The sequence below is a fragment of the Nipponia nippon genome, unplaced genomic scaffold (assembly GCF_047370975.1).
Source record: "Nipponia nippon isolate SJK-2023a ecotype South Korea unplaced genomic scaffold, ASM4737097v1 scaffold_4, whole genome shotgun sequence".
Lineage (NCBI taxonomy): Eukaryota > Metazoa > Chordata > Aves > Pelecaniformes > Threskiornithidae > Nipponia > Nipponia nippon.
In genome coordinates this window covers 6,182,338-6,202,383 of record NW_028262358.1, presented here as the reverse complement: position 1 = coordinate 6,202,383, position 20,046 = coordinate 6,182,338, and the positions used below count along the sequence as shown (strand labels likewise).

Genomic DNA, 20,046 nt, shown 5'->3' with positions numbered 1-20,046 from the left:
GCAACAGACTGTATTTCTGTGGTGACTTTAATGCTTGGTCTTTCCCCGATGACCTCGGTATTTAACTAGCCTCTATTTCCTCCTCTAGCTCCCTATTTAATTTCCAATTTTTTTGAGGTTTCTAGGTAGCTTCTAAGCCTCCAAATAAATACATGATCCTGAGCAGCTGCCCCTGCATCCAGCCTGTGGAGGAGGGTACCACAGGGAGCAGCTGGCAGAGAGACACAGGCGAGCCTGACCCACAGCCCCCCGAGCCCCACGGCGCAGAACCGTGCTCTGCTGGCACCCGCCAGCTGCACAGCACAACAAAAAAGCCTTCGGCTTCAGTGACAATCCCCACTTCCAGCCTGCAGAGCTGTGTTTATCTTGCTCTCCGTGGCAAAAAAGGGAAAGGTCTAAGATTTCCTACCACCAAGCAAGCCCCAAAACATTGACAGAGCAGAAAGGTCTCACCTGAGGGAGCCAGTGCCACATTAGCTGACCCAAAATGCTGTGACCAGGGCCAATTTATGGTCACAGATTGGATCACCTGGAGCCAGCCCTGCAACCTGCCCTTACCCCTAGCTGTGGGGACTGCCTTTGTCTCTCTGAAGGCTGAATCCCCCTTGCTACCCCCCAACTACCAGACAGCAATAACTCTTACCGGCCTCCTCGCAGGGAGCATGCAGCACGGTGACAGCGGGGCTGCGGCGCTGGGACCGCTGCTGGCGCATCCCCAGGAGCCGGGTCTTCTAGTCAAGCGGGTCCGGGACGTGTCTGCCACCGGCAGCGGGCTTCACAGGCAGCCCCTGGGCAATAGCATTTGCAGCGTGCAAGGAAATCGGGCTCCGAGGGGTATTTTGGGTCTCTGGCAATGCAGTTTGACTGCACTCGAGTGGGGTGGGGGTTAAACAGGCCCCCAGTTGGAAATAGTCAAGCTAATGACCAACCCCCAAATTACTGGAAGTGAAAGAAGAGGGGGCTGCCTGTGAGGCCAGGGTGTCATGACCCTCCCCATCACAGCTGTGCTGAATTTTTCTGAAGAGATTCAGAGAGGGAGAATCTGCCACTTCCCTCGATGAAATTTCACTGAAGTGGAATCCATCACCCCGGCAGAGAATGACATTTTAAACTGCTTTAACTCAGTATCAATGTTCAAATTGATTAGCCTATTTCATCTCAATGGAAATTCTCACCTCATTACATTAGCGGCCGAACTTCAAATAATTTTTGAATCAAATACTACTTAAACAGTATTTCAAAATACTTAGCTGACAAAATTAATCACTTAATTTCAAATTACTGTCTGCATTTTATGCTAAATTGTCAATGGATGAAATATGTAGCAGTTCTGGGAGCTGAGCCTGCAAGCTGAGGCTACCCAGCTCCACTGTTTCACAGAAGCACATTTTCTCTCTGACTTGATAAATGTCTCGCTCCTGGCTGAGCAGCGAGCACAGACTCAAAAGGAGGCTGTGGACAGTATTTCCTAGCCTTCCAAAACCAGCGTATCCCCTGATGCATAGGATACTCGCCAGGGAATTAAGACAGGCAGGTTTGATTTTCCTCAGAGAGGGACATGAGCTGAACCCAAGCCCTCTATTTCCAGTTATTTCTTTAACAGGTAGGGCAGTGGTTTCCAGCCAGGCTGTAAGTGAGCCTAAGAAAACTAGTAACATTCGATGCGTCACCATCTGGTTCCCTCCATATCTGGTGTCAATTTTGCTTCTCCTTACTGGCTAGAAACCACTGCAGTAGGCAACAGTATAAAATGCCAGCTCGCAGCACTGTCTCCACCAGCTCTGTTTTAGAAGACATTTTTAATTAAAAAAAAATAAAAATCTATATATTAAAAAATCACTGCCCTTTTTGAGATGCCAGCTCCTGTCCAGCATGCTCTGAGACTGCTGCTGCTCCCGGCTCCCTCCCTCCAGTAGGCAAGAAGAGGACCAGCCAAGCTTAGAGAGCAGGGAGAGCTGTTCCCAGTAGCACAGGCACACGCAACTTGTCTTTATAATGCTATAGATCATAAGGAGCTGGAGATGCCTCTGCAGGTTAAGTGGCATCAGAATGGGAGTTCTGAATAGGCATCACGAGTTTGTTTAAATCCTGCCTTAAACGCCTAAAGACTTCACTGACCTCTGTCTCAGTTGCATTCTCAAGGTAGTGCTGCTACACTGTACTCAGGTTGCTGCATCTCAAGGTAGTGCTGCTACACTGTACTCGGGCAGTTCTGTAGTGCTGCGAGGACCAATGCTGCACAATTCTTCTATCACTTAAAAGAAATAAGACTCCTTTGAATAAATAAGCTGTGATAGAAATATATTTACACTATGCACATTTTTACAGGAAATACAACTTACTAAAAATTTGTAAGTAATAATACCCCCCCCCCTACAATTCACTACAGTCAAAACTAAAGGTTTTGAATTTTTAAGGTTTTTATTAGAGAAGTTGAAAGTTTCATCTCAGGACTGACAATAACATAATTATCTCTTTTCATTTATTTTGTTTATAGGAATATGTAGAATTTGTTTGTACAAGCATATACAACAAAGTAATTGGTGCTTAGTACATTGAAATCAGGAATCTGATTTGTTCTGAACTACCAGTTTTCCATGCAGTCATCTTTGAATTGGCAGCATGGACAAATTCCAAGCGGAATGCTTACATGCATTGTTTTGCAATATAACTACAGCAAGCGCTGGAAACATGCAAATTAACACATTAGCAAATTGGGTTTATATCTAATGGACATAAAAAGGTTATTCCTGATATGAAATTCTGAAAATCTGCATAAATACTTCTGTGTAAAATTAAATTAGTTATGTACTTTTCTTTTACTACAAGTATCAAGAATGCCCACGTAATTAATATACACACATATATATAGAGACCTTGTTATGCTAAAAGTCTTTGTAATTAATCAAACAATACTCTGTGCCATACATTTATTCAGTATTTACCAGCTAGTAGAATGACTGTGGTCATATAGTAGGCATTACAGTCTTAGTAGCATTTGTATCACATGCAAACATACTCTTAGCATTTCTGTTTACTAGTTTTATCACGTGGCAACATGTATGTGATTTTCTACAATGTTGTGATTCTGAAGTGTATAAATACTTTTTACATTTTCACAGTTACAAACTTTTTGCCAAAAGCCGTTTAAACAATCTTTAAGTTACAATGAACTGTAATATCTGGGATCTGCCGCAGCAGGATCAAAATGCAATTTCTATACAAGCAATGTAGGATGTAAACTTTTCTTAAAGTGCCTAATATGTAATTCCTTAGAGCACTGATCAGTTTTGGCACAAATACACTGTATTTCCCTCACGCTAACCATTGCAGTAACTTTTACAGGATATCGGCTTCTTTCAGACATGATAGAGTTGATATGGCACTTGTCAATGACATCATTAGACTGCAGAAATATCCTGTCAAGTTACTGTTACAGTTGATGAATTTGGCCGATGACTTTGTACATATTGTACTTTTGAATATACGCAGTTAACTTTCAACTGCCTACTGTCTGCTGCCTGAAAAATACTTTGAAATCTAATTTAAAATTGCCCAAACTCAACCCCTTACTATACTGATTATTACGGTGACTTAGCAGAAGATCCAGTTCAGTGGGCTCGATGACATCAGGTGCTGAGCATCTGACGAGCTGTTGCTTCTCGGGATCTGGCAGCATTGGGTTTCTACACAATATATCACACATGAGAATAAAAATGGTAAATAACATGACTTGACTACAGTTTTGTTGCCATCCGAGATGATGTTAAAAATATCTGTTGTGTTTCAAGGCTCTGATTGTGTAATTCTCTTGCAGGCAAGCTGCCTGTTGAGATACAGAAAGGAATACAGGACTGGGTTTAAAAACTGTCTTCATCTTCCAATTAGTGTTTTTCTAAACAAAGGAAATTCTTATCATGGAAATCCAACAAAGGAAATTCAGTGCCCAGTGTTAAAAAAGAAATAATGCAAACCTTAAGACTTGGCGGTCCATAGCTACACTTTATATATTAAAAAAAAAAAAACAAAAAAACCAAAAAAACCCCCACCACCACCCCCCCAAAAAAAGGAGAAAAAAAAAAAAAGCCCACTTTTCAACCTCAGCAACGTTATTTTGAATTTTGCTCTCTTTTTAAGGATGCTGTGTTCTCCAACTTCAATTCGCTTGTTGAGGCTTTAGACCACTGTTGCTGGCCTGCGATCCATCTCTGCTTCCAGCTTCACCATCTGCTGCATCTCCTTTGCCTGCAATCCAAAATAACCGCACGAAGCATTGCATTAGACCTTTTGTTCAAAATTAAGCACGTTTTATATGATAGTGTCTGAGTGAAATACAGGCAAAACACACTAAAGATATATGTAATAACATCATGCTTACTCCCCCCCAGCGTCATTCTGTTTTCAAAATCAGACGTAATTCTTACAACTGCAAATTCTTGGAAAATATTTTTGATCCTATTCCAAGACTCATGGATTGATTTTCTGAAGAATTGTATGGTAAAATGCAAAGCTCCAATTTTGGGGAGGAAAACTAGGCAGATGCTGATTCGACTGTTTCTCCTGATAGGAAATGTCTTTGGGAACGTATGCTTCGCTGCTGTGGTGGGAGTGCTGCCGTCTGTTACTTCCTGAAACGTTCAGAGAGTTCATCTATGATCTGGACTCGTTTCTTTCATAAAGACAATGAATGACAAAAACCCATCAGTGTAACATCTTCCTTGCAGTGGGCAACATTTTAAAAAAAATTTTTAAAAAATAATCTCCATCTGGCCTGGAGATCCTTATGATTACAGACATGGTGTTTTTCACCTCAGGATCAGACTACTGCTATATGCTCTATGGGGTTACATATGCTGAATCCACCTGAAACTGTATCCAAATGCATTGTGCAGAATACAGCAATGAACCTATGCCAGATCTCGCTATAAACTCTGCATGCCTCGGGCTTTGCAAGCAGAGTTAAAGCACTGTATATAAATGGTACCTGGCGTGGGAATCCCCTGCTTAGAGAGCGCTTTTTTAATTCCCTTCCTCTCCCTCTCCCCCCGCCTCTCTCTGACATGCACACACACACACGTACACACACTTACTCCTTCTGTGGCTCAGTTACAGATTCAAAGTTGTGCTTTGGTTTGAAATTCTGCAGTTTAAAGGAACTGGGAGTCACCAGCTCTTCATTTTCTCTGAGGGCTCTCAATCTGGGAAGTGATTTAAATCCATATCCCAAAGGACTCTGAATAAGTTGCCCCAGAGGGCAAGCTAACCTATCTATCTTTACAACCAAGATCCCAAGGATTAGGACAGGTTTAGCAAGAGGCAAACCAAGCCGGTATTTTCTTTGGTGTAACTGCTTTGTGTCTGTCACGCAGGGAAGAACCGTTACTGGACTTGATTTACGTGAACTATGTTCCTCAAAAAGTTGTAAATGTTGCTTAGACAGGGAACTTTGCTACACAAGCTCCTACTTAAGGAGTCACCTATTCTGGATGTGCAAACACATATTTGCATATGCGAAAATGGGCAGATGTAGATCTAAAGTAATGAGATGCACAGCTATTCATTTTGCAAGGTAAATGTGGGTTTGTGCAGATGTGATATACGTGCCTTCTTGAAAAATCTAGCCCTGTACTTTCATAATCATCATCATCATCTTGGGGAAAAAAGTAATTATGATAATAGCAAAGCAACTGTCATAAATATGATTAAAAATTAATCAACGCTCTCCATTTAAATGAGTTAAAAGCTTGAAAGTAATGAAGAAATAATTTTAACATGAAAATATGGAAACATAATAAATAAATCAATATGTACAACCTCTTCTGAAATGTTGGCTGGATTTTGCCTCTGTGTGAAATGAAATCCCAGATAAAACAAAACCCTTGTTTATTTGTTAGTGAGTCACACATTTCATGTTTTAAGCTTGTGACTTAACTATTGGCACATAGTGTCCTGTAAATATTCTGCATGCCAAGATATGGCATACGGAATTATTTTAGAGATAACTTGGTTTCAAAGAACACATTAGCATAGGACCAGGGATGCCTGGTTTTGCTAGTCTGAGGCTGGTTCAGACAGTGCGTTCTGACGTGAACGCACAAGCACGATCCTTGAGGACGAGCCTTCTGGAAGGCAGTCTTGAGGCTACAGTGCATCCATGGAGTGAGTGGCAGCTAATAGACTCTGCTTTCAAGATGCTTGCTCTCTGGTGAGATCTGAGACAGGCTAAGAACCATATAAAGTAAAAGAATTTTTTTTTTTTTCCCCTAGCTTAATGAATGCTTTTTTTCCTCATTAGATGTCTATAAATAAATGCTAAAGTGGGTGCTGTCAGACTCAGTGGTGCAAGATACAAGTATGTTATCAATTCAAGAAAATAATTCAGATCAGGCAATACTGTACAACTGGATGTTCAAGCCTTTCCCTTGGTAAGACAAGGGTTAACAGAGATTTCTTTTGAGTAACGATTATTTAGGAAGCCACAGCAGCACAGCCACATGGTAAATATAATTGCCATACCTTGTAATGTGTTGGATTTTGAAGTGAATTTTAAAGCGCTGGAAGCCTCTCTTCTTTAGACACTAAAAAGCTATTTCTAGCCATCTGTTCTATATTTTGCTATTCTTAACGTGGAATTACTTATTTTATTACCATATTGATATATGTGGATACTCTTTGTCTATCAGCATTAGCAGTTAATCATATGTATGTTAACACTAAAATAGTTTTCGTAGATCAATAGACACTTCTCACAGACACAGTTTAGAACTCTAAGCGTATCTTTCAGTAACAACAGGTAACGTAACATACAAGTTAATCTCTAAATATTTCCTCTGCACATCACTGCTCATATGCATCTGACTTTGGGATGCTAAAGCACAAAATACTGTTAATATTGTGTCAGGCTTAAATATCCGTGTGCAAACAGGATTAACATTGTGTTCACTATGTCAACGGTACTTCCCAATGGTTGCATTTACAAGGAGGGCTCCAATGATGATGAGTTAATTTAGAAGGAAAGCACACTGAAATAATAGTTTGCTTATTATACGTCCATCCTACCTTGTGTTTGAGACACTGCATGACAGGATTTCAAAAGCTGTTTGTACAAAAATAATAATGTCAAAATTGAGTAATACAACAAGAAGCAAATTAAATGAATGAAAACTGAAGTGAGATTGAAAAATTAATGCAAGAAAAACATACATAAACCAAAACAAATTTAAATTCATAACAGTTTGTATTGAAGGCTCTTTCCACCCATAATTCTACTTTTCTACATTGTATATTTGTAGGAAAAATTTCTTCTCTTGTTTGATCAGGAAAAAAAAAAAATCACGCTTTGAACTTCTCATTAAACAAATACCACCTTTATCTTGATCCAACTAGCTTTCATACATCAATGAGTGTAACAACAAAACCAGACCCAGCTGAGGTTTCGCACTGGTGCACTTTTGGGGCTAAAAGGAAGTCATCAAAACAGCAGGTATAAAAATATATGCTCCGATGGATCAAATTAGAGTGAGTTAAAAAGCTGTTAAGGACCACCCCAGTGGTGGAGGCCACCGCATGCCCACACAAAAGTGATAACCAGCAGGTGAATGATCTTACTCCATTTAATCATTTACGATTTAAGCTGGCTTCATCTTTGCACTGAAATGGAGTATGAGCAAGCTCATGTAGGCTGTTACCATCTCTGAGCGGTGGAAGCTGTAACCCCAGGTGAGGAAAGCATCTAATTGCTGAAAGAGGTGACTCCTTTAATGACTCACACTTATTTCCCAGCAACCTCCCTCCCTTATATATAAGGTGTTTATCGCGTTGTGGTTAAAAGCACAACTATAATCATTCCCTCCTGTCCTTATGTTTTTAAAAAATGGATCCAAAGCCCTCTGAAGCCAATGGAAAGAAACCACTGATAACACTTATCTCTGGATCAAGCCCATCAGTTTTTGCCAGCTAGCACAGTTCACAGGGAGTTCTCTGTCACGCTCTCTACAGTGACGCTACAGATCCGCTGTAGCCCAACTGCCGCCCCCAAGTCCCTGCCTCCTCTGCCTTTTGATTATGTGCCGATATTGCTCAGGAGCAGACTGACTGACAGATCCATTCGTGCTGGATGTTAGAGACAGCATCTACAGAAACCCTGTGAGGGAACAGACTAGGAAGCTTTGGCTGTTGTCCAGAAGGGAGGTGGAGCGATCAGAAGACAGAGCCATGGTGGCTGGGGCTCAGTGGTAGCAGCTGCCTGCAGTCCTACATGCCGTCCCCCCCCCTAGAAGTTAACCAGGCTGCAGCCTTTGGGGCTCTAGGACTCTCTCCTGACAGTGGAAATCCTTGATTTGCATGTACTCTTCTCTTCCCTCCCACTCTGCAAGATGGTTTTAATTCATACTATAATGTCTGCCAGAGAGTTCAAGTTCTGAACATTTAATAAACAACGAAGTAAGTACATAACCCTTGAAAGTAATGGGTATTAAATACACCTCTTCTCTCTCATCTCATTGAACTGCTGGGTATATTCCCCTTGTAGTTTACATTTTTGTAAGTGCAGTACTGCAAGTCCATACAATTATTACAGCTCTGCTGGCTCAACCTTTCAGCAAGGGAACCCCTCGGAATGTAGCATTGCTTCTACCAAAAATAAGATTAGAATTTTCCTTTCCTTGCCAAGTGGTTTTTCAATTAAAAAAAAGAAAGCTTATAAACTAGCAGAAAACAATAAGGTATTTTAATGAGGAAAGGGAGTACTAGGACAGATAAAACTCCCCATGCTACTATACATCTCTAGAATTCAGTCCAAACTAACTGTCTCTTAGAGTTCAGAGATGCTCTGTGCACATGTTTCACCCCTAGTTTCCAATCAGCACTAGAAATGTAAGTTCCAAAATGAAGGAAACAAATTTGCTTGAGGTACTTTTTGGGAGTAATTAAAATGGATATGCTGGGCCTTTTATGACTGTCATATCTAGCTAACAAGTATCAACGCAGCTGGACAGCTGAAAAGGACAGACTCTGGCTAAGCAGTCTAGCTTTCACACGCTTATCCGAAACAAATCGGGTTCTGTATCATTATTTAAGTCACCTCACCTCTTCATTTTAACTCCTCGAGTAGGTGAGTGACCACGAACAAGGTCATTTTCCCAAGTTCGGTAATGACTTACATTCAGAAGCATTCTACTCAGCCTGATTCTGGTTACTGTTTTCACTAGCTTGCTTTTCTTTTAAGCCTTTAAAATAAGATACCTGCTCATTCTGCTTCTCCAAGACTTCTAAATGCTCAAGCTGAACTTTTTTCAACTGATCCATTTCCTTTGACTGCTTCATTGCCAGCTGTAAGCAAGAGAAAATAATGGGGGAAATGTAACACATTATTATCAAGCAGAATAAAAACTTGCTTGAAACATACACATATATACATTGTCTTGCCCCATTTGGATGGCACAAAACATCATAGGAGGCTTATTATATCGCCCAATCTTAAGAAGAGCTATTCATATAATAATATATGTATATTATACGTATTGCATATATAATATATATTACATAAAAGTAGCAAATACACAACAATGAATAGTAATTTTGTTAATTTAAAATAGCTTTCTCTTATATAGATGTTAGATCTTTTACACTGTAAGTATGTGGAACAAAGCAAGGACAAACATTTATTTGTTTACTCGAGCTGGATTCTCAACACAGAGAAATGAAAATGAATATCCAGAAATAGTGTCCAGTGACTTTGTCAAGGTTATAGTTACCCTTTTTCTCTCTTCCAGGAACTTTTTTGTGTTGCTGCTGTTCAGTTCTCTGACTCGCCTAAAAAAATGCAAACATTGTCCATGAAGATTCATTAGAAAAAAAGAAACCCAAGAGAGAGAATCACAAACTGACAAGGTGTATTTTGGTTTCTGATTATCTGTACCATGTGGGACTAATGGCAAATTGTACGCTCCTCTGGCAACGCACCTTTACACTTAAAGGTTTCCAAGTACTTTGACAGTATGATTGAAGACTTGAAAAAAAAAAAAAAAAAAAGACCAAGACTGTTGTGAATGAAGTTTGCTTTTTCTGTTACTCAAGAGTGGTGGACAGAACTTAAAAATGTTTAATTCATTTGTGTATCCCTTACTGCACTCTGCTCTCAATTTATTTTGGTATATAAAAAATGCTACATTTCTTAACAGTGGTAATGGAAAAATCATCTGATGATTGTAAGTAAAGTTGCAGCTTACCAACGCTGTAAGGTTCTTAAAGCTGTTATTTAAGCAAAAAGATAAGTATACAATTAATATTTACATAAAATACCTAACTGCAAAGTGTCTCTTCCTAAGATTTCCATCATGAAATATATCAAAAATAGTTCCAAGAGCTGCATCAGACTAATCGCAAAGCCTGAAAACCAGAACTGCATTCAGACTGCTTTCAAATCTGGGAACAGATTTATCCCAGAGTCATTAGTGGAGGTCTTGCATTAACTAAGCATACAGTTACCAAGGGCTCCGACAGCTCGTCTTCCTGATGAGCTAGGAGGCTGTAACACTCAAGGGGCTTAGTTCAGTGGGAACAAGTTCAAGCCTTTTGACCAAAATAGCCCAGTGCCAAGGAGGGAATGTGAAAGAGGAAAGAATGAGCCAGATGGCAAGCCCAAAGTGAAGAGGAAACCCTGAAGGCTTATGAGACATCATCGTGTAGACTCCGCTTTTATCTATTTATTTGGAAACTTTTAGGATAAATAGAAGAAACTTAAAATAGCTGTAATGCAGATCAATCCTCCAAAAAGTCTCAGTAGCTGGTACTGGCAAGTGTCTCTCAAGTCAATCAAGGCTGTCATCCCCAAACGTGCTGTGAATAACCCACTTTTGCAAGTGCAGCAGTGCCCTTGGTTTGCTGAGCCTGGATGCTGGCCAGGTCTCCAGTGCCAGCACATAACGAGGGAGAGAGCTGCAGTTCAGTTCAGGAGCGGAGAAACAGCACGTGTGTTGCTGTGGAGTACGTCTCCTGCTTCTTCACTCCTATCTTCCATCACCCTCTCCGCTGATTATCATCACTTTTAGCACTCCTTCCTTCTGTTCCACCTCTCCTCTGTGTTATCAGTAGTGAGGGAGAAAGCCTTTCACTGGCAACACCTCCTGTGTTTTTAGTGATGCTGCCTCTCCGGTTACTCTAACTCCAGCTAGAACCAAACCTCAGGCTCCCTTTTCAGTATAGCCCTCATTTCATTTAAAAAGCAACAGCAAGAAAGTATAACACACTTTAAGTACAATCATTAAAACTCTTACAGATGTGTTTCAATTTAATAGTGTGATTAGACCTACAGCAGTCATAGCTGATGAGTATAAAGCTAAGAACCTTTTTATTTCCCTGATCAGGGCATTACATTTATTAAAAGGAGAAATATGAGAAAAGCGACATTTTTCCTAAAATGGTCATCTAAAATATATTCAGTGCAATCATTAGGCATTGTTTCCATACATAGATGCGTGGTTTTGATAGAATTAATCCACGAGTTCACCTATCAGCCTTTGAAGGCATTCTTCCCTTCTGAAGAAGGGAGCTCTGATACTTACCTCTCTCTTTCAGCTTTATTTTTGATGGATTTGTCTTGGCTTATGGCTTTGCTGTTCTCCATAGATATTTTAGCCTGGTTGGCACGCATTTCCTTGCTTTCCCTGGGCAAAATCAAACAAAGTCATTAATGCCTAAGATACGATTGTGTTGAGGCTGGTTTCCTAATATTACTCTACACTGTGGTTAATTTTGTCCCTGAAGCATTAAGGAAGAGGAAAGAACAAAACATAGGAAAATTGCCTTCCTTTGGGTAGACTTTATACAATTTGAGCAAGCATTCAGAAATCTCCATTTGTTCCAGAGAATATAATCTGAAAGATCAGTTTAAAGCATTTTTACACTTTGAAAGGGTATAAAAGACTCTCTTTTCTCCCTAGTATATAAGAGTTGTCCAAGTATGAGCTACTATCAGCCATTTAGAAAATACAATTTGTCTTTTAAAACTGCCTAAAAAAATTACAAATCCTGCACTCAGAACATGACTGCAATATGAATAGTAATAACACTTGCTAGCTGTGGTGTGAGCTAACAGACCTCCTTTTAAGATGTCTGCTTTGGGCCTGAAAAGAGCCCTGTGGTTTAGACCATGGTCAGACTTGGGTTGGGTTTCTCCTTCTGGCCCTGTGAACCTTGTAGCCTTTTGTGTGAAACAAAATAGCTTTAACAGGAGGGTGGCAACCACCTGCCAGGGGTAATGTCCTGAGTGGTGTGGTTTGACTCCGGAGGTGGAAAACCTCTTCAGTGTTTCAGCCAGTATAGTAGAAAAATAGAAAATAAGTAAATAAATATCCTGTTGTTTTAAAAAGAAGAAGAGATGGTGATTCTTTGTTGGGAGTAACAGCACAGATGCTGACTTTCAGAAATGGCTTATGAACTGTGCGTGAGCAGAAGGCTTTTTGTCACTCTGGGTAAGCCAGCCAAGCTCCAAAAAGGCCGTCCCTGAAGGCTAGCTCTTGCTTTCCGCCTGCTTAGCATTCCAGCACTTGCAGCTCCTGATCTTAAGCGCTTATTTAAACAGGAATTATAGATGGAAATTAGGCAGCGAATAACGGATTGTAAAGTCCCCAGTAGTGCATAAGTATCTAAAAGCTACCCGTCACAAGCCAAGGCAGTGCCTTCGGCTCTTTGTCTGGACATGATCTTAAGTAGAGCACTGAACAATTATTGTACTTATTAACCCAAAATTCTAAGTATTTTGCGTGCACAGAAGAGGAGGGGTGTGGCACACAACAGAGCGCTTAATTTAACGAAATGTTGTCACTGCATCCTTTTTAGCTTTCTTTCATCTCTAAAATATATTAATTATTAAGTTGCATGAAGAAACATTGTTCCATGATTTACATTTTCCACAGTTTAAAAGTTTTATTAAAGAAATGCAGTGCTTTTTTTTTCCTCCCCCAGTTCATAAGGTGAAACATTTCCTGAATACAGATTTAAAAGCAGCGGTATCACAGCAAAAATTAGACTGGGTTCTAAAAAATGTTGTGTCGAGAGCACATTTCATTCCAACAGTCTTTTCTCCAAATAAAAGCTTTTATTTTCTATACTGAATCTGAAGTAATTTTCAAGCACACTTTCTTAAGAGCAGTACTGAAATAATTTATTTTTATTACTGTGCTCAAGGGTATGAAAAAAGTTACGCGTAGGTGTTCAAATTGATTTAGCCTATTTGCATCAGATATAATTTTAGAGTGAAAGAAGTTAAGAGGATTAGAGGACTACTGTGCATCACTGATGATTTCAAAATGAGGCTTTGGCCATGGATATGGCTGAAAAAGCCAACACATCTATATGCAACTGTTTCTCTGTTCTGCAAACGATAATCTAGCTCTGAGCTGCGCTGCTGTTGGGTCTTTCTGGGTGCGTTGGGTTTTCATCACTTGCAAGAAACAAAAAGTATTATTAAGAGAAGAAATGAAAAATCTTATCTTCCTTTTAAAATCACCAAGCAGCACTTGTAGGAACCACTCCTTGTTTCTAAAATAGGGCTTTGCAAAGATGAGGCCAAAGTTCTAGTGCCAGTTCACTGCTCAACCGCCTGGCATGGGGCTTCACGCCGAGTCTCAAGTTCAGCCCGCGCCGCCCTGGCTGGCAGTGCTACGCCGCCACGAGAGAACCCCCTCCCACTTGCAAGTGGTGGTGTGGCTGTAGCCAGAGTGAACTGGAAGAAGTAGATACGGCAGGACGGTAAAGAAAGAAAGGATTCTGAAAAACGTGGCACATGAACTGCAACATTTAACTGCTGATTTCCTACTGTATTGTACTGACTGCAACTCTGAAATTTATACAAACATGTCTGTTAAAGGGATACTTAACTTTAAGCATGTAAGTCTGTCCTTGGAATTTATACATATATTTAGATGACATTAAAGTGCAGTAACATGTTATTTTATGTCACCAGTACTGTTTGAATGACTAGAAATCTCTTCTTCTATTAAAAAAAAAAAACCACACGTAATTTTTCTCTCTCGTGTTATTTTATCTGGAGCACGTAACGCTTGCGAATAACAGCTTCACATGCCCCATTTCTGAAATGCTGCAAGCTCGCTACATCCAAGTCAGTCAAGCTAACCCAGTCTGGGGTGGCAGGGGGCACAGCACCCCGGCGTTCAATAAGCTTCAGATTTTTAGAAGTATCTGCTGTCTTCTGCTTTGTTTTTAAATGAGCTCAAAGCACAAACTGTAATTGCTTTCTGTCTGCACATGGAGAGAAAGTATCTACCTTACAGCAGATAACTACATCACTTTAGATGACTGATCTTTCCTACTCGCCCTGTGTCCTCTGTTGTGATAGCTAACTCATTAACTCAGCTCACAGAGAGGGCAGCGGCAAGAACAGCATGCTGAGAGCATGGGCCACCTCCCATGCTGCTCTCAGATCCCTTTTTTCCCATGGTTACCTGAGTTATCTCTTGGCTATTACATACACCTACACAGATAAATGCATGGGTATTCCTACACACAATATATTCTATAAAAAAGTTTACAAGTGATTAAGTGTAAAGTCTCTTTGGGGCATTATTATTCACATTTCAGCATTCCACATTCCAATTTCTTCTGAAATATTCATAGATTCAGAGTCTTAAATTTGTTTTAAACAGAAAAGTCCCTACTCTGCACATTTAGAGGTTACGCACAAATTCCCAAATATACAGAAACACACTAAATTACAATGAATTAAGCAGAAAGAATTTCGAAGGTTGTTACTGTGGGACAGCTGAGAAGAAAAAGTTCTTAGTATTTATCAGGATGTAGATTTTGAGGTCTGGTTCCTAGTAGCTCTGAAAACAGAACAATACATGGACTGAACACAAATGATTTCTAATAAAGAAAGCAAGATCCATTACTAAGAATATAAGAACCGTTTACAAGAAATAATATAGGGCTGTTTGAACAATATAGAGATACAAACATTCTAAATCCAAGGACAAAAACTATAAGAAAAAAAGCTTTGAAAAAAAATTAAACTTTGCCCTAGTGTACGTATAATAGCTGCCTACAATGACAGCCTTTAGCAAAGTTAAGAGAATAAGGAAATAGGTATGGAAAAGAAAACAAAAACTTACTTTCACAGGCTATGTATTAGCAAATTATCTTCTAAGCATTGTAGTGAATTTCAAACAGGACAGAAAACAGGACTCAAAAAAAAAAAAAAAGTGATGTGATTTCTCTGGGCTGACGCAGCCAGGTATGATTTAGAGATACAGTACCAAGGACTGCACCTTCCTCTGGCTAGTATCTTTTGAATGATGCTTTGTATTATAACGTAACAATTTTTGGACTTCATTTTTGACTGGGTATGTATTGCAGGACAGCTTGAATAGATGGGTTAACACAGAGATTAACATAAAGATGAGCTCACTAAAAGCCTTTTGCTGGGACAATTCTCTGTTGGATGGAAAGCTTGCAGGTCCCAGCATGTGTTCTCTCTGATGCAAAGATAAGCTGTTTTTTCACTCAGGAATTTAAAAAATCATTTCAATTCCTTCTTCAAATGTGATTTCTTTATTCCTTTTTCCCCATGCTTTTTATGTGAAAGATGCTGAAGACAATTACATATGAATATACATACGTATGAATATATACGTTTGTATGTATTCCTCTACTTACCGCCATTTTTAACACTGTGGATACGATGTGTATTTACTTTTATTTAATTTCAAATGGGCAGGATAGTTAATTACAAAAGCAACAAGAGAATAGTGTCATGTAATATCTTCAGTATTCCCAGTGATCATGACATACTGTATGAATACGTCAGTCTAATGTAGCTTATCCTGCTACCTGTTGTTTTTATGATCTTACTTTTCATGGACCTTTCTTATAATCACCAATGCTATAAACACATGCGTCTGCAACTGCTAGCAGCTCCAAAGGATACCTCCATATTTGATACTTCTCAGTTTCCAGCCTCGGAATTAAAGTTCCTGGGTAAAGCATCCGCAGTTGATGCAAACTACCACCACTTATCGCATCCACTGCATTTAATGAAGTTCAGGTAATCTAAACCAGCTAAGAAGCCCATTCCTGCATCTGTCTAAATCTTGCACAATCACTTCTTTTACTTCTACCATGCATACAGCCCAGTATCTTTGACAGAAGTGCAGGAGCGATCAACACAAGAAACTAAAACAGTATACAAAGCAGACATAAACCAACCCTTATTATCAGGTAACACTGCTGCTCACCTGTCATGTGAAAATTTTAGCTGCTGGGTTTGTTGTTCATGAGCGTTAATCAGCAGTTTCTTCAGTAGTTCACACTGTTGGTTCAAGTGTAAATCACGGATTTCTTGCTCTTCGGCACTGTGCGTATTGATCATCTCAGACCACTCTTTAGTGTGCTGTGCCACAATCTCTTTGACCTGTAGGGAAGTAACAGCAGCTTTGCTAGAGGTTCTCAGCTAGGCTAGGGGATCAACTATTACTGCTGCTAAAGATGATGTAAAGACAATCATAAAAAAGATAAAGAACGCAGCTAAATTGGGAAAAATGAAGTTACACAAATGAAGTTGCTTCACAGAGGAACAAAGCCACTGAGGATGCTACAGTGTATTACAAAAACACATGTAAAACAACCCCTACTATTAGGACTCCATTATCTAAATTGCCCTGAATAAATTGGCTGCGTTTATGCTCTTGACTGTACTACTGTTATTATTAAAACCTTCTCTAACACTGAATTCATAATAAAATGGTTTCACATTTTTGGTTGCCAAGAAAAAAATATATATTAAAAGTATTGAAATTAACAATGGAAAAAACCTAGCGAGTGGGATTTCTCCGAGGGCTTAAATACAGTCTTTGATTTTGTGGAGACACTTTTACAAACACAGTCAGTTTACAGAGAAATCCTGTATTTAATACAACCTGAATCTGAAGATGGGCTACGTATCTTTGTTTTATATTCATTAAGTCAGCAGGGAATCTGACAAGTATTCTTCTCTTGCTTATCTCCCAAGACTCACAAGAATAATGAGATTAAAGTTTTGGAAAGTTCCCAAGAGATAACATGAAGAAGTCTAAATCACCAGAGTTGCTGTTATAAGAATATATTGCACTCAATGATTTAGAACAGAAGCTAATAGAAAGATATATTTTATTATCCTTTAATAATTATCTTTGGGTATTTTGACAAGCTATCCTACTTTTCCATAAATGGTACACAAAATATGCCTCACAATAAACCTATTTTCAGGTAGCCATTTCAGCTGCTACTATGGTAACTAATAGCACCTGGGTCACCTTCTATGAAAGCTAAGCCTTATCCTTCAAATCAAAAATTGACACAATATTGCTCAGAAAGTGAGAGACCGATGCCAGTATTTTAGGTGTGGGTCCACCTGTGAGCTCTGCATAATGCAGAACAGACTCTCCTGCACACACTGATGATGGTGAAAGAAGAGGGGACCCTAATAAGTCCAGTCTCCGTTCTGTACTGGAGAGGCTCCTCTGAAGGCCCTCCTACACAAAGCTCGTGTTGTGTAATAAAGCTAGACTCCTAATGAAAAAAAAAAAACTGAGTAATTTTGTAATAGATCAGGGTGACTACCACTACCTGAAAGCCAGACTTGCATTTAACTATCGTTAAATAGTGGTCCCATATCAAAACAGATAGGATTGGAGGCAGAAGCAGCTGATAGAGAGCTACCTGGAGTTTTCTGTAGCTGTCAGAAAAAAAACAAAAGCATTTTGAGGCAGGAGATTGGTATGGCTAATATAGGCCTAATTCATCAGGGTGTTTAAGAGTGAGTGTACCTCCAGCAAAATAAGCCATGCTTATTTTTGTGCATGTGGGTAAGTGTACTACTAAGCCAGAGCTCATCAACTACAAAGTGATAAATACACTGAAGGATGTGGAGCAGTTAGTGGGAGTAGTATCTTTAATAAAACGTTCATAAGGCAGTACTGCCTTCAGAGCCAGAAAAACATGAGGGTTCAGTTTTAAAATAGGTCAAAATCAATGCTTGGATGTTGGTAAGGAAAAGACACTAACTTTTCAGATGGAGTTTCTGAAAGGGGTCAAGGGGCAGACACTCCAGCTCACCTCTGGCATCCACCTAAAGCACTTAAGTGAGGACCAAGTTTAGTCCAAGCTCCTTGTATTGTTGATGCGACAAGGTGAGCAGTTTCAAGGCAGGATTTATCACACCTAAACACTGCCTGGAGATGCCTCTCTCATATCCACAGGGCCTCAAGCAACTAGACACTTCAGTTAGGTTGCATGCATCTCCTTTCAGTAGTGACCTCACTTGGTTTATCAACCCCCAGGGAGACCTAGAGTGGACCTCAGGGGAGCTAGAAGTAAGTCATGGCTGAAGTTCTCAGGAAAACCCATTCCTTATTTATTTATTTTCAATGCAGAGTTTCCAGATGGAGTCAGCTCCACCCACAATTTGGAGGAAAAAAGTACAGGTAGATCCAAAATCCTGAGTAACTGTGTGTCATTGGGACCATAGCAGAAGAGGGACCATGTACTCAGAAAACTTCTATGGTCATAACGATAGAAAGCATTAATATTTAAAAAAGACAAGTGCTATTATGTGACCCAGGAAGCAGGCAGAGCCAGCAGCAAACCACACCTGTGTGGCACACATCTCGGCACAGGAGCCAACACATGGTTCCTTACACAGATATGTGATTCAAATTGCCTTCCTGCAGAGAATGGTGGGCTCTGCCCTTTTCAAACATCAATAAAATAGTAGTGGGAACTGTGACAGAGCTGGCCAGGTATTCTCCTCCACCACTTGCTGCTGTGCCACTCTTCCATACAGTCTGCCATTTAGGACTGGGTTTCAGACTAATCTGAAGTATTAGAAAGTGCAGGGGATATTACCATATTCCCCAGTTACAGTAAGAGTGTTTTACATTGCCCTAAAAGGACAGGCAGGCATTCCAGTAAACAAAAAAGAGTTTGCTTTTATTTAAAGCCTCCTTATGCTGTAGAGGAAATGCAAAACAATCTTTGCATAAAAAAAGAATCGTGACTTAATAAACTAGTGAAACGAATAAGTGTATAAATAGCGGAAGCCATGGTGAAAGCAAGTATTTTGTGACTTAACTGCAAAGAGCGTTTACAAAGCCCAAACAAATGCAGAGAAACAAAGACTCAAGGGCCCGTGGCAAATGAATAACGTGATCATTGTTTTTAAATGGTTAATGTTACACACTACAGAGGAACACAAGGGCAGGAATCCTATATCTCAGGTACACTGATACCAAAGAATCATAGAATATCTTGAGTTGGAAGGATCATCAATTCCAACTCCCAAAGAAGAAACCTGCAAGGAGACTTAAGCATGGCAGCACTTTAATCTGAGAAGATAGGAAGTAAGAATCATAAAAAAACCTGCCTGTGTTCATGGACAGATGTGCTACTGATTTGAAAATCAGCACGCAGTCTAAGAAGCAGGTACAGCTCCTTGTAAAACAAGTTTTTTTTCTGGGAGTGGGAGAGAAAGGGGAGATTTCTTTTCTAAAATATCCTGCAAGCTGGAAGTCTCATTTCAGGCAGAGCAAGATATAACCTGATGAGAAGGGATGTAAGGGATTTGCCAAACACCAGTTACAAGACTTGAAATACCCAATTTGGCTCAGATGCAGACGACCTTAGAACTCAAGACCATTAAATCATCTGAAATCCAATTTTGCTGCAGATCTGTGATACACTTCAAAGTTCAGATGTAGTAAATTCAGTGTACATCCCTGCTTTTCTCCAATTTATTAGCATCATAGTTAAAATTACTATTTCATTTGCACTGGGCTATGCTCTTGTCCTACTTTCCACTATTAAGGAAGTGTTGCTTGTCCAAAAGGATAAGAAAAATAACCATTAGCTAACTTCTCTCTTTCCTGTTCTACAGACTGTGTTTGCAATCCTGTCCTTTCATCTGTTCCTACACTGGGCCTAAGAGACTAATTAAAATCTTGATAAGGAACTTTCTTTTACACAGCATATATGGAAGATGTTTGTTTAGTCACT

At 39.7% G+C, this 20,046-nt stretch overlaps 1 protein-coding gene across 5 annotated transcripts in view; it reads right to left on the bottom strand.

Moving 5' to 3' along the window:
* Window positions 1-4,052: 4,052 nt before the first annotated feature.
* PLCB4 (phospholipase C beta 4) overlaps window positions 4,053-20,046 on the bottom strand; it is a 208,890-nt gene continuing 192,896 nt past the window's right edge. For 2 of the 5 annotated variants that reach the window (XM_087775126.1, XM_087775127.1), the window contains 6 exons: window positions 16,254-16,429; window positions 11,565-11,666; window positions 9,756-9,813; window positions 9,244-9,330; window positions 7,060-7,096; window positions 4,054-4,245 (listed from right to left, as the gene is read on the bottom strand). In XM_087775126.1, coding sequence (XP_087631252.1) covers window positions 4,157-4,245; window positions 7,060-7,096; window positions 9,244-9,330; window positions 9,756-9,813; window positions 11,565-11,666; window positions 16,254-16,429 — 549 coding nt within the window. In that variant the 3' untranslated portion in view covers window positions 4,054-4,156. Of the gene's footprint in view, window positions 4,246-7,059; window positions 7,097-9,243; window positions 9,331-9,755; window positions 9,814-11,564; window positions 11,667-16,253; window positions 16,430-20,046 lie in introns of all 5 variants that reach the window. The other 3 variants (XM_087775129.1, XM_087775130.1, XM_087775128.1) reach the window with 2 other exon arrangements.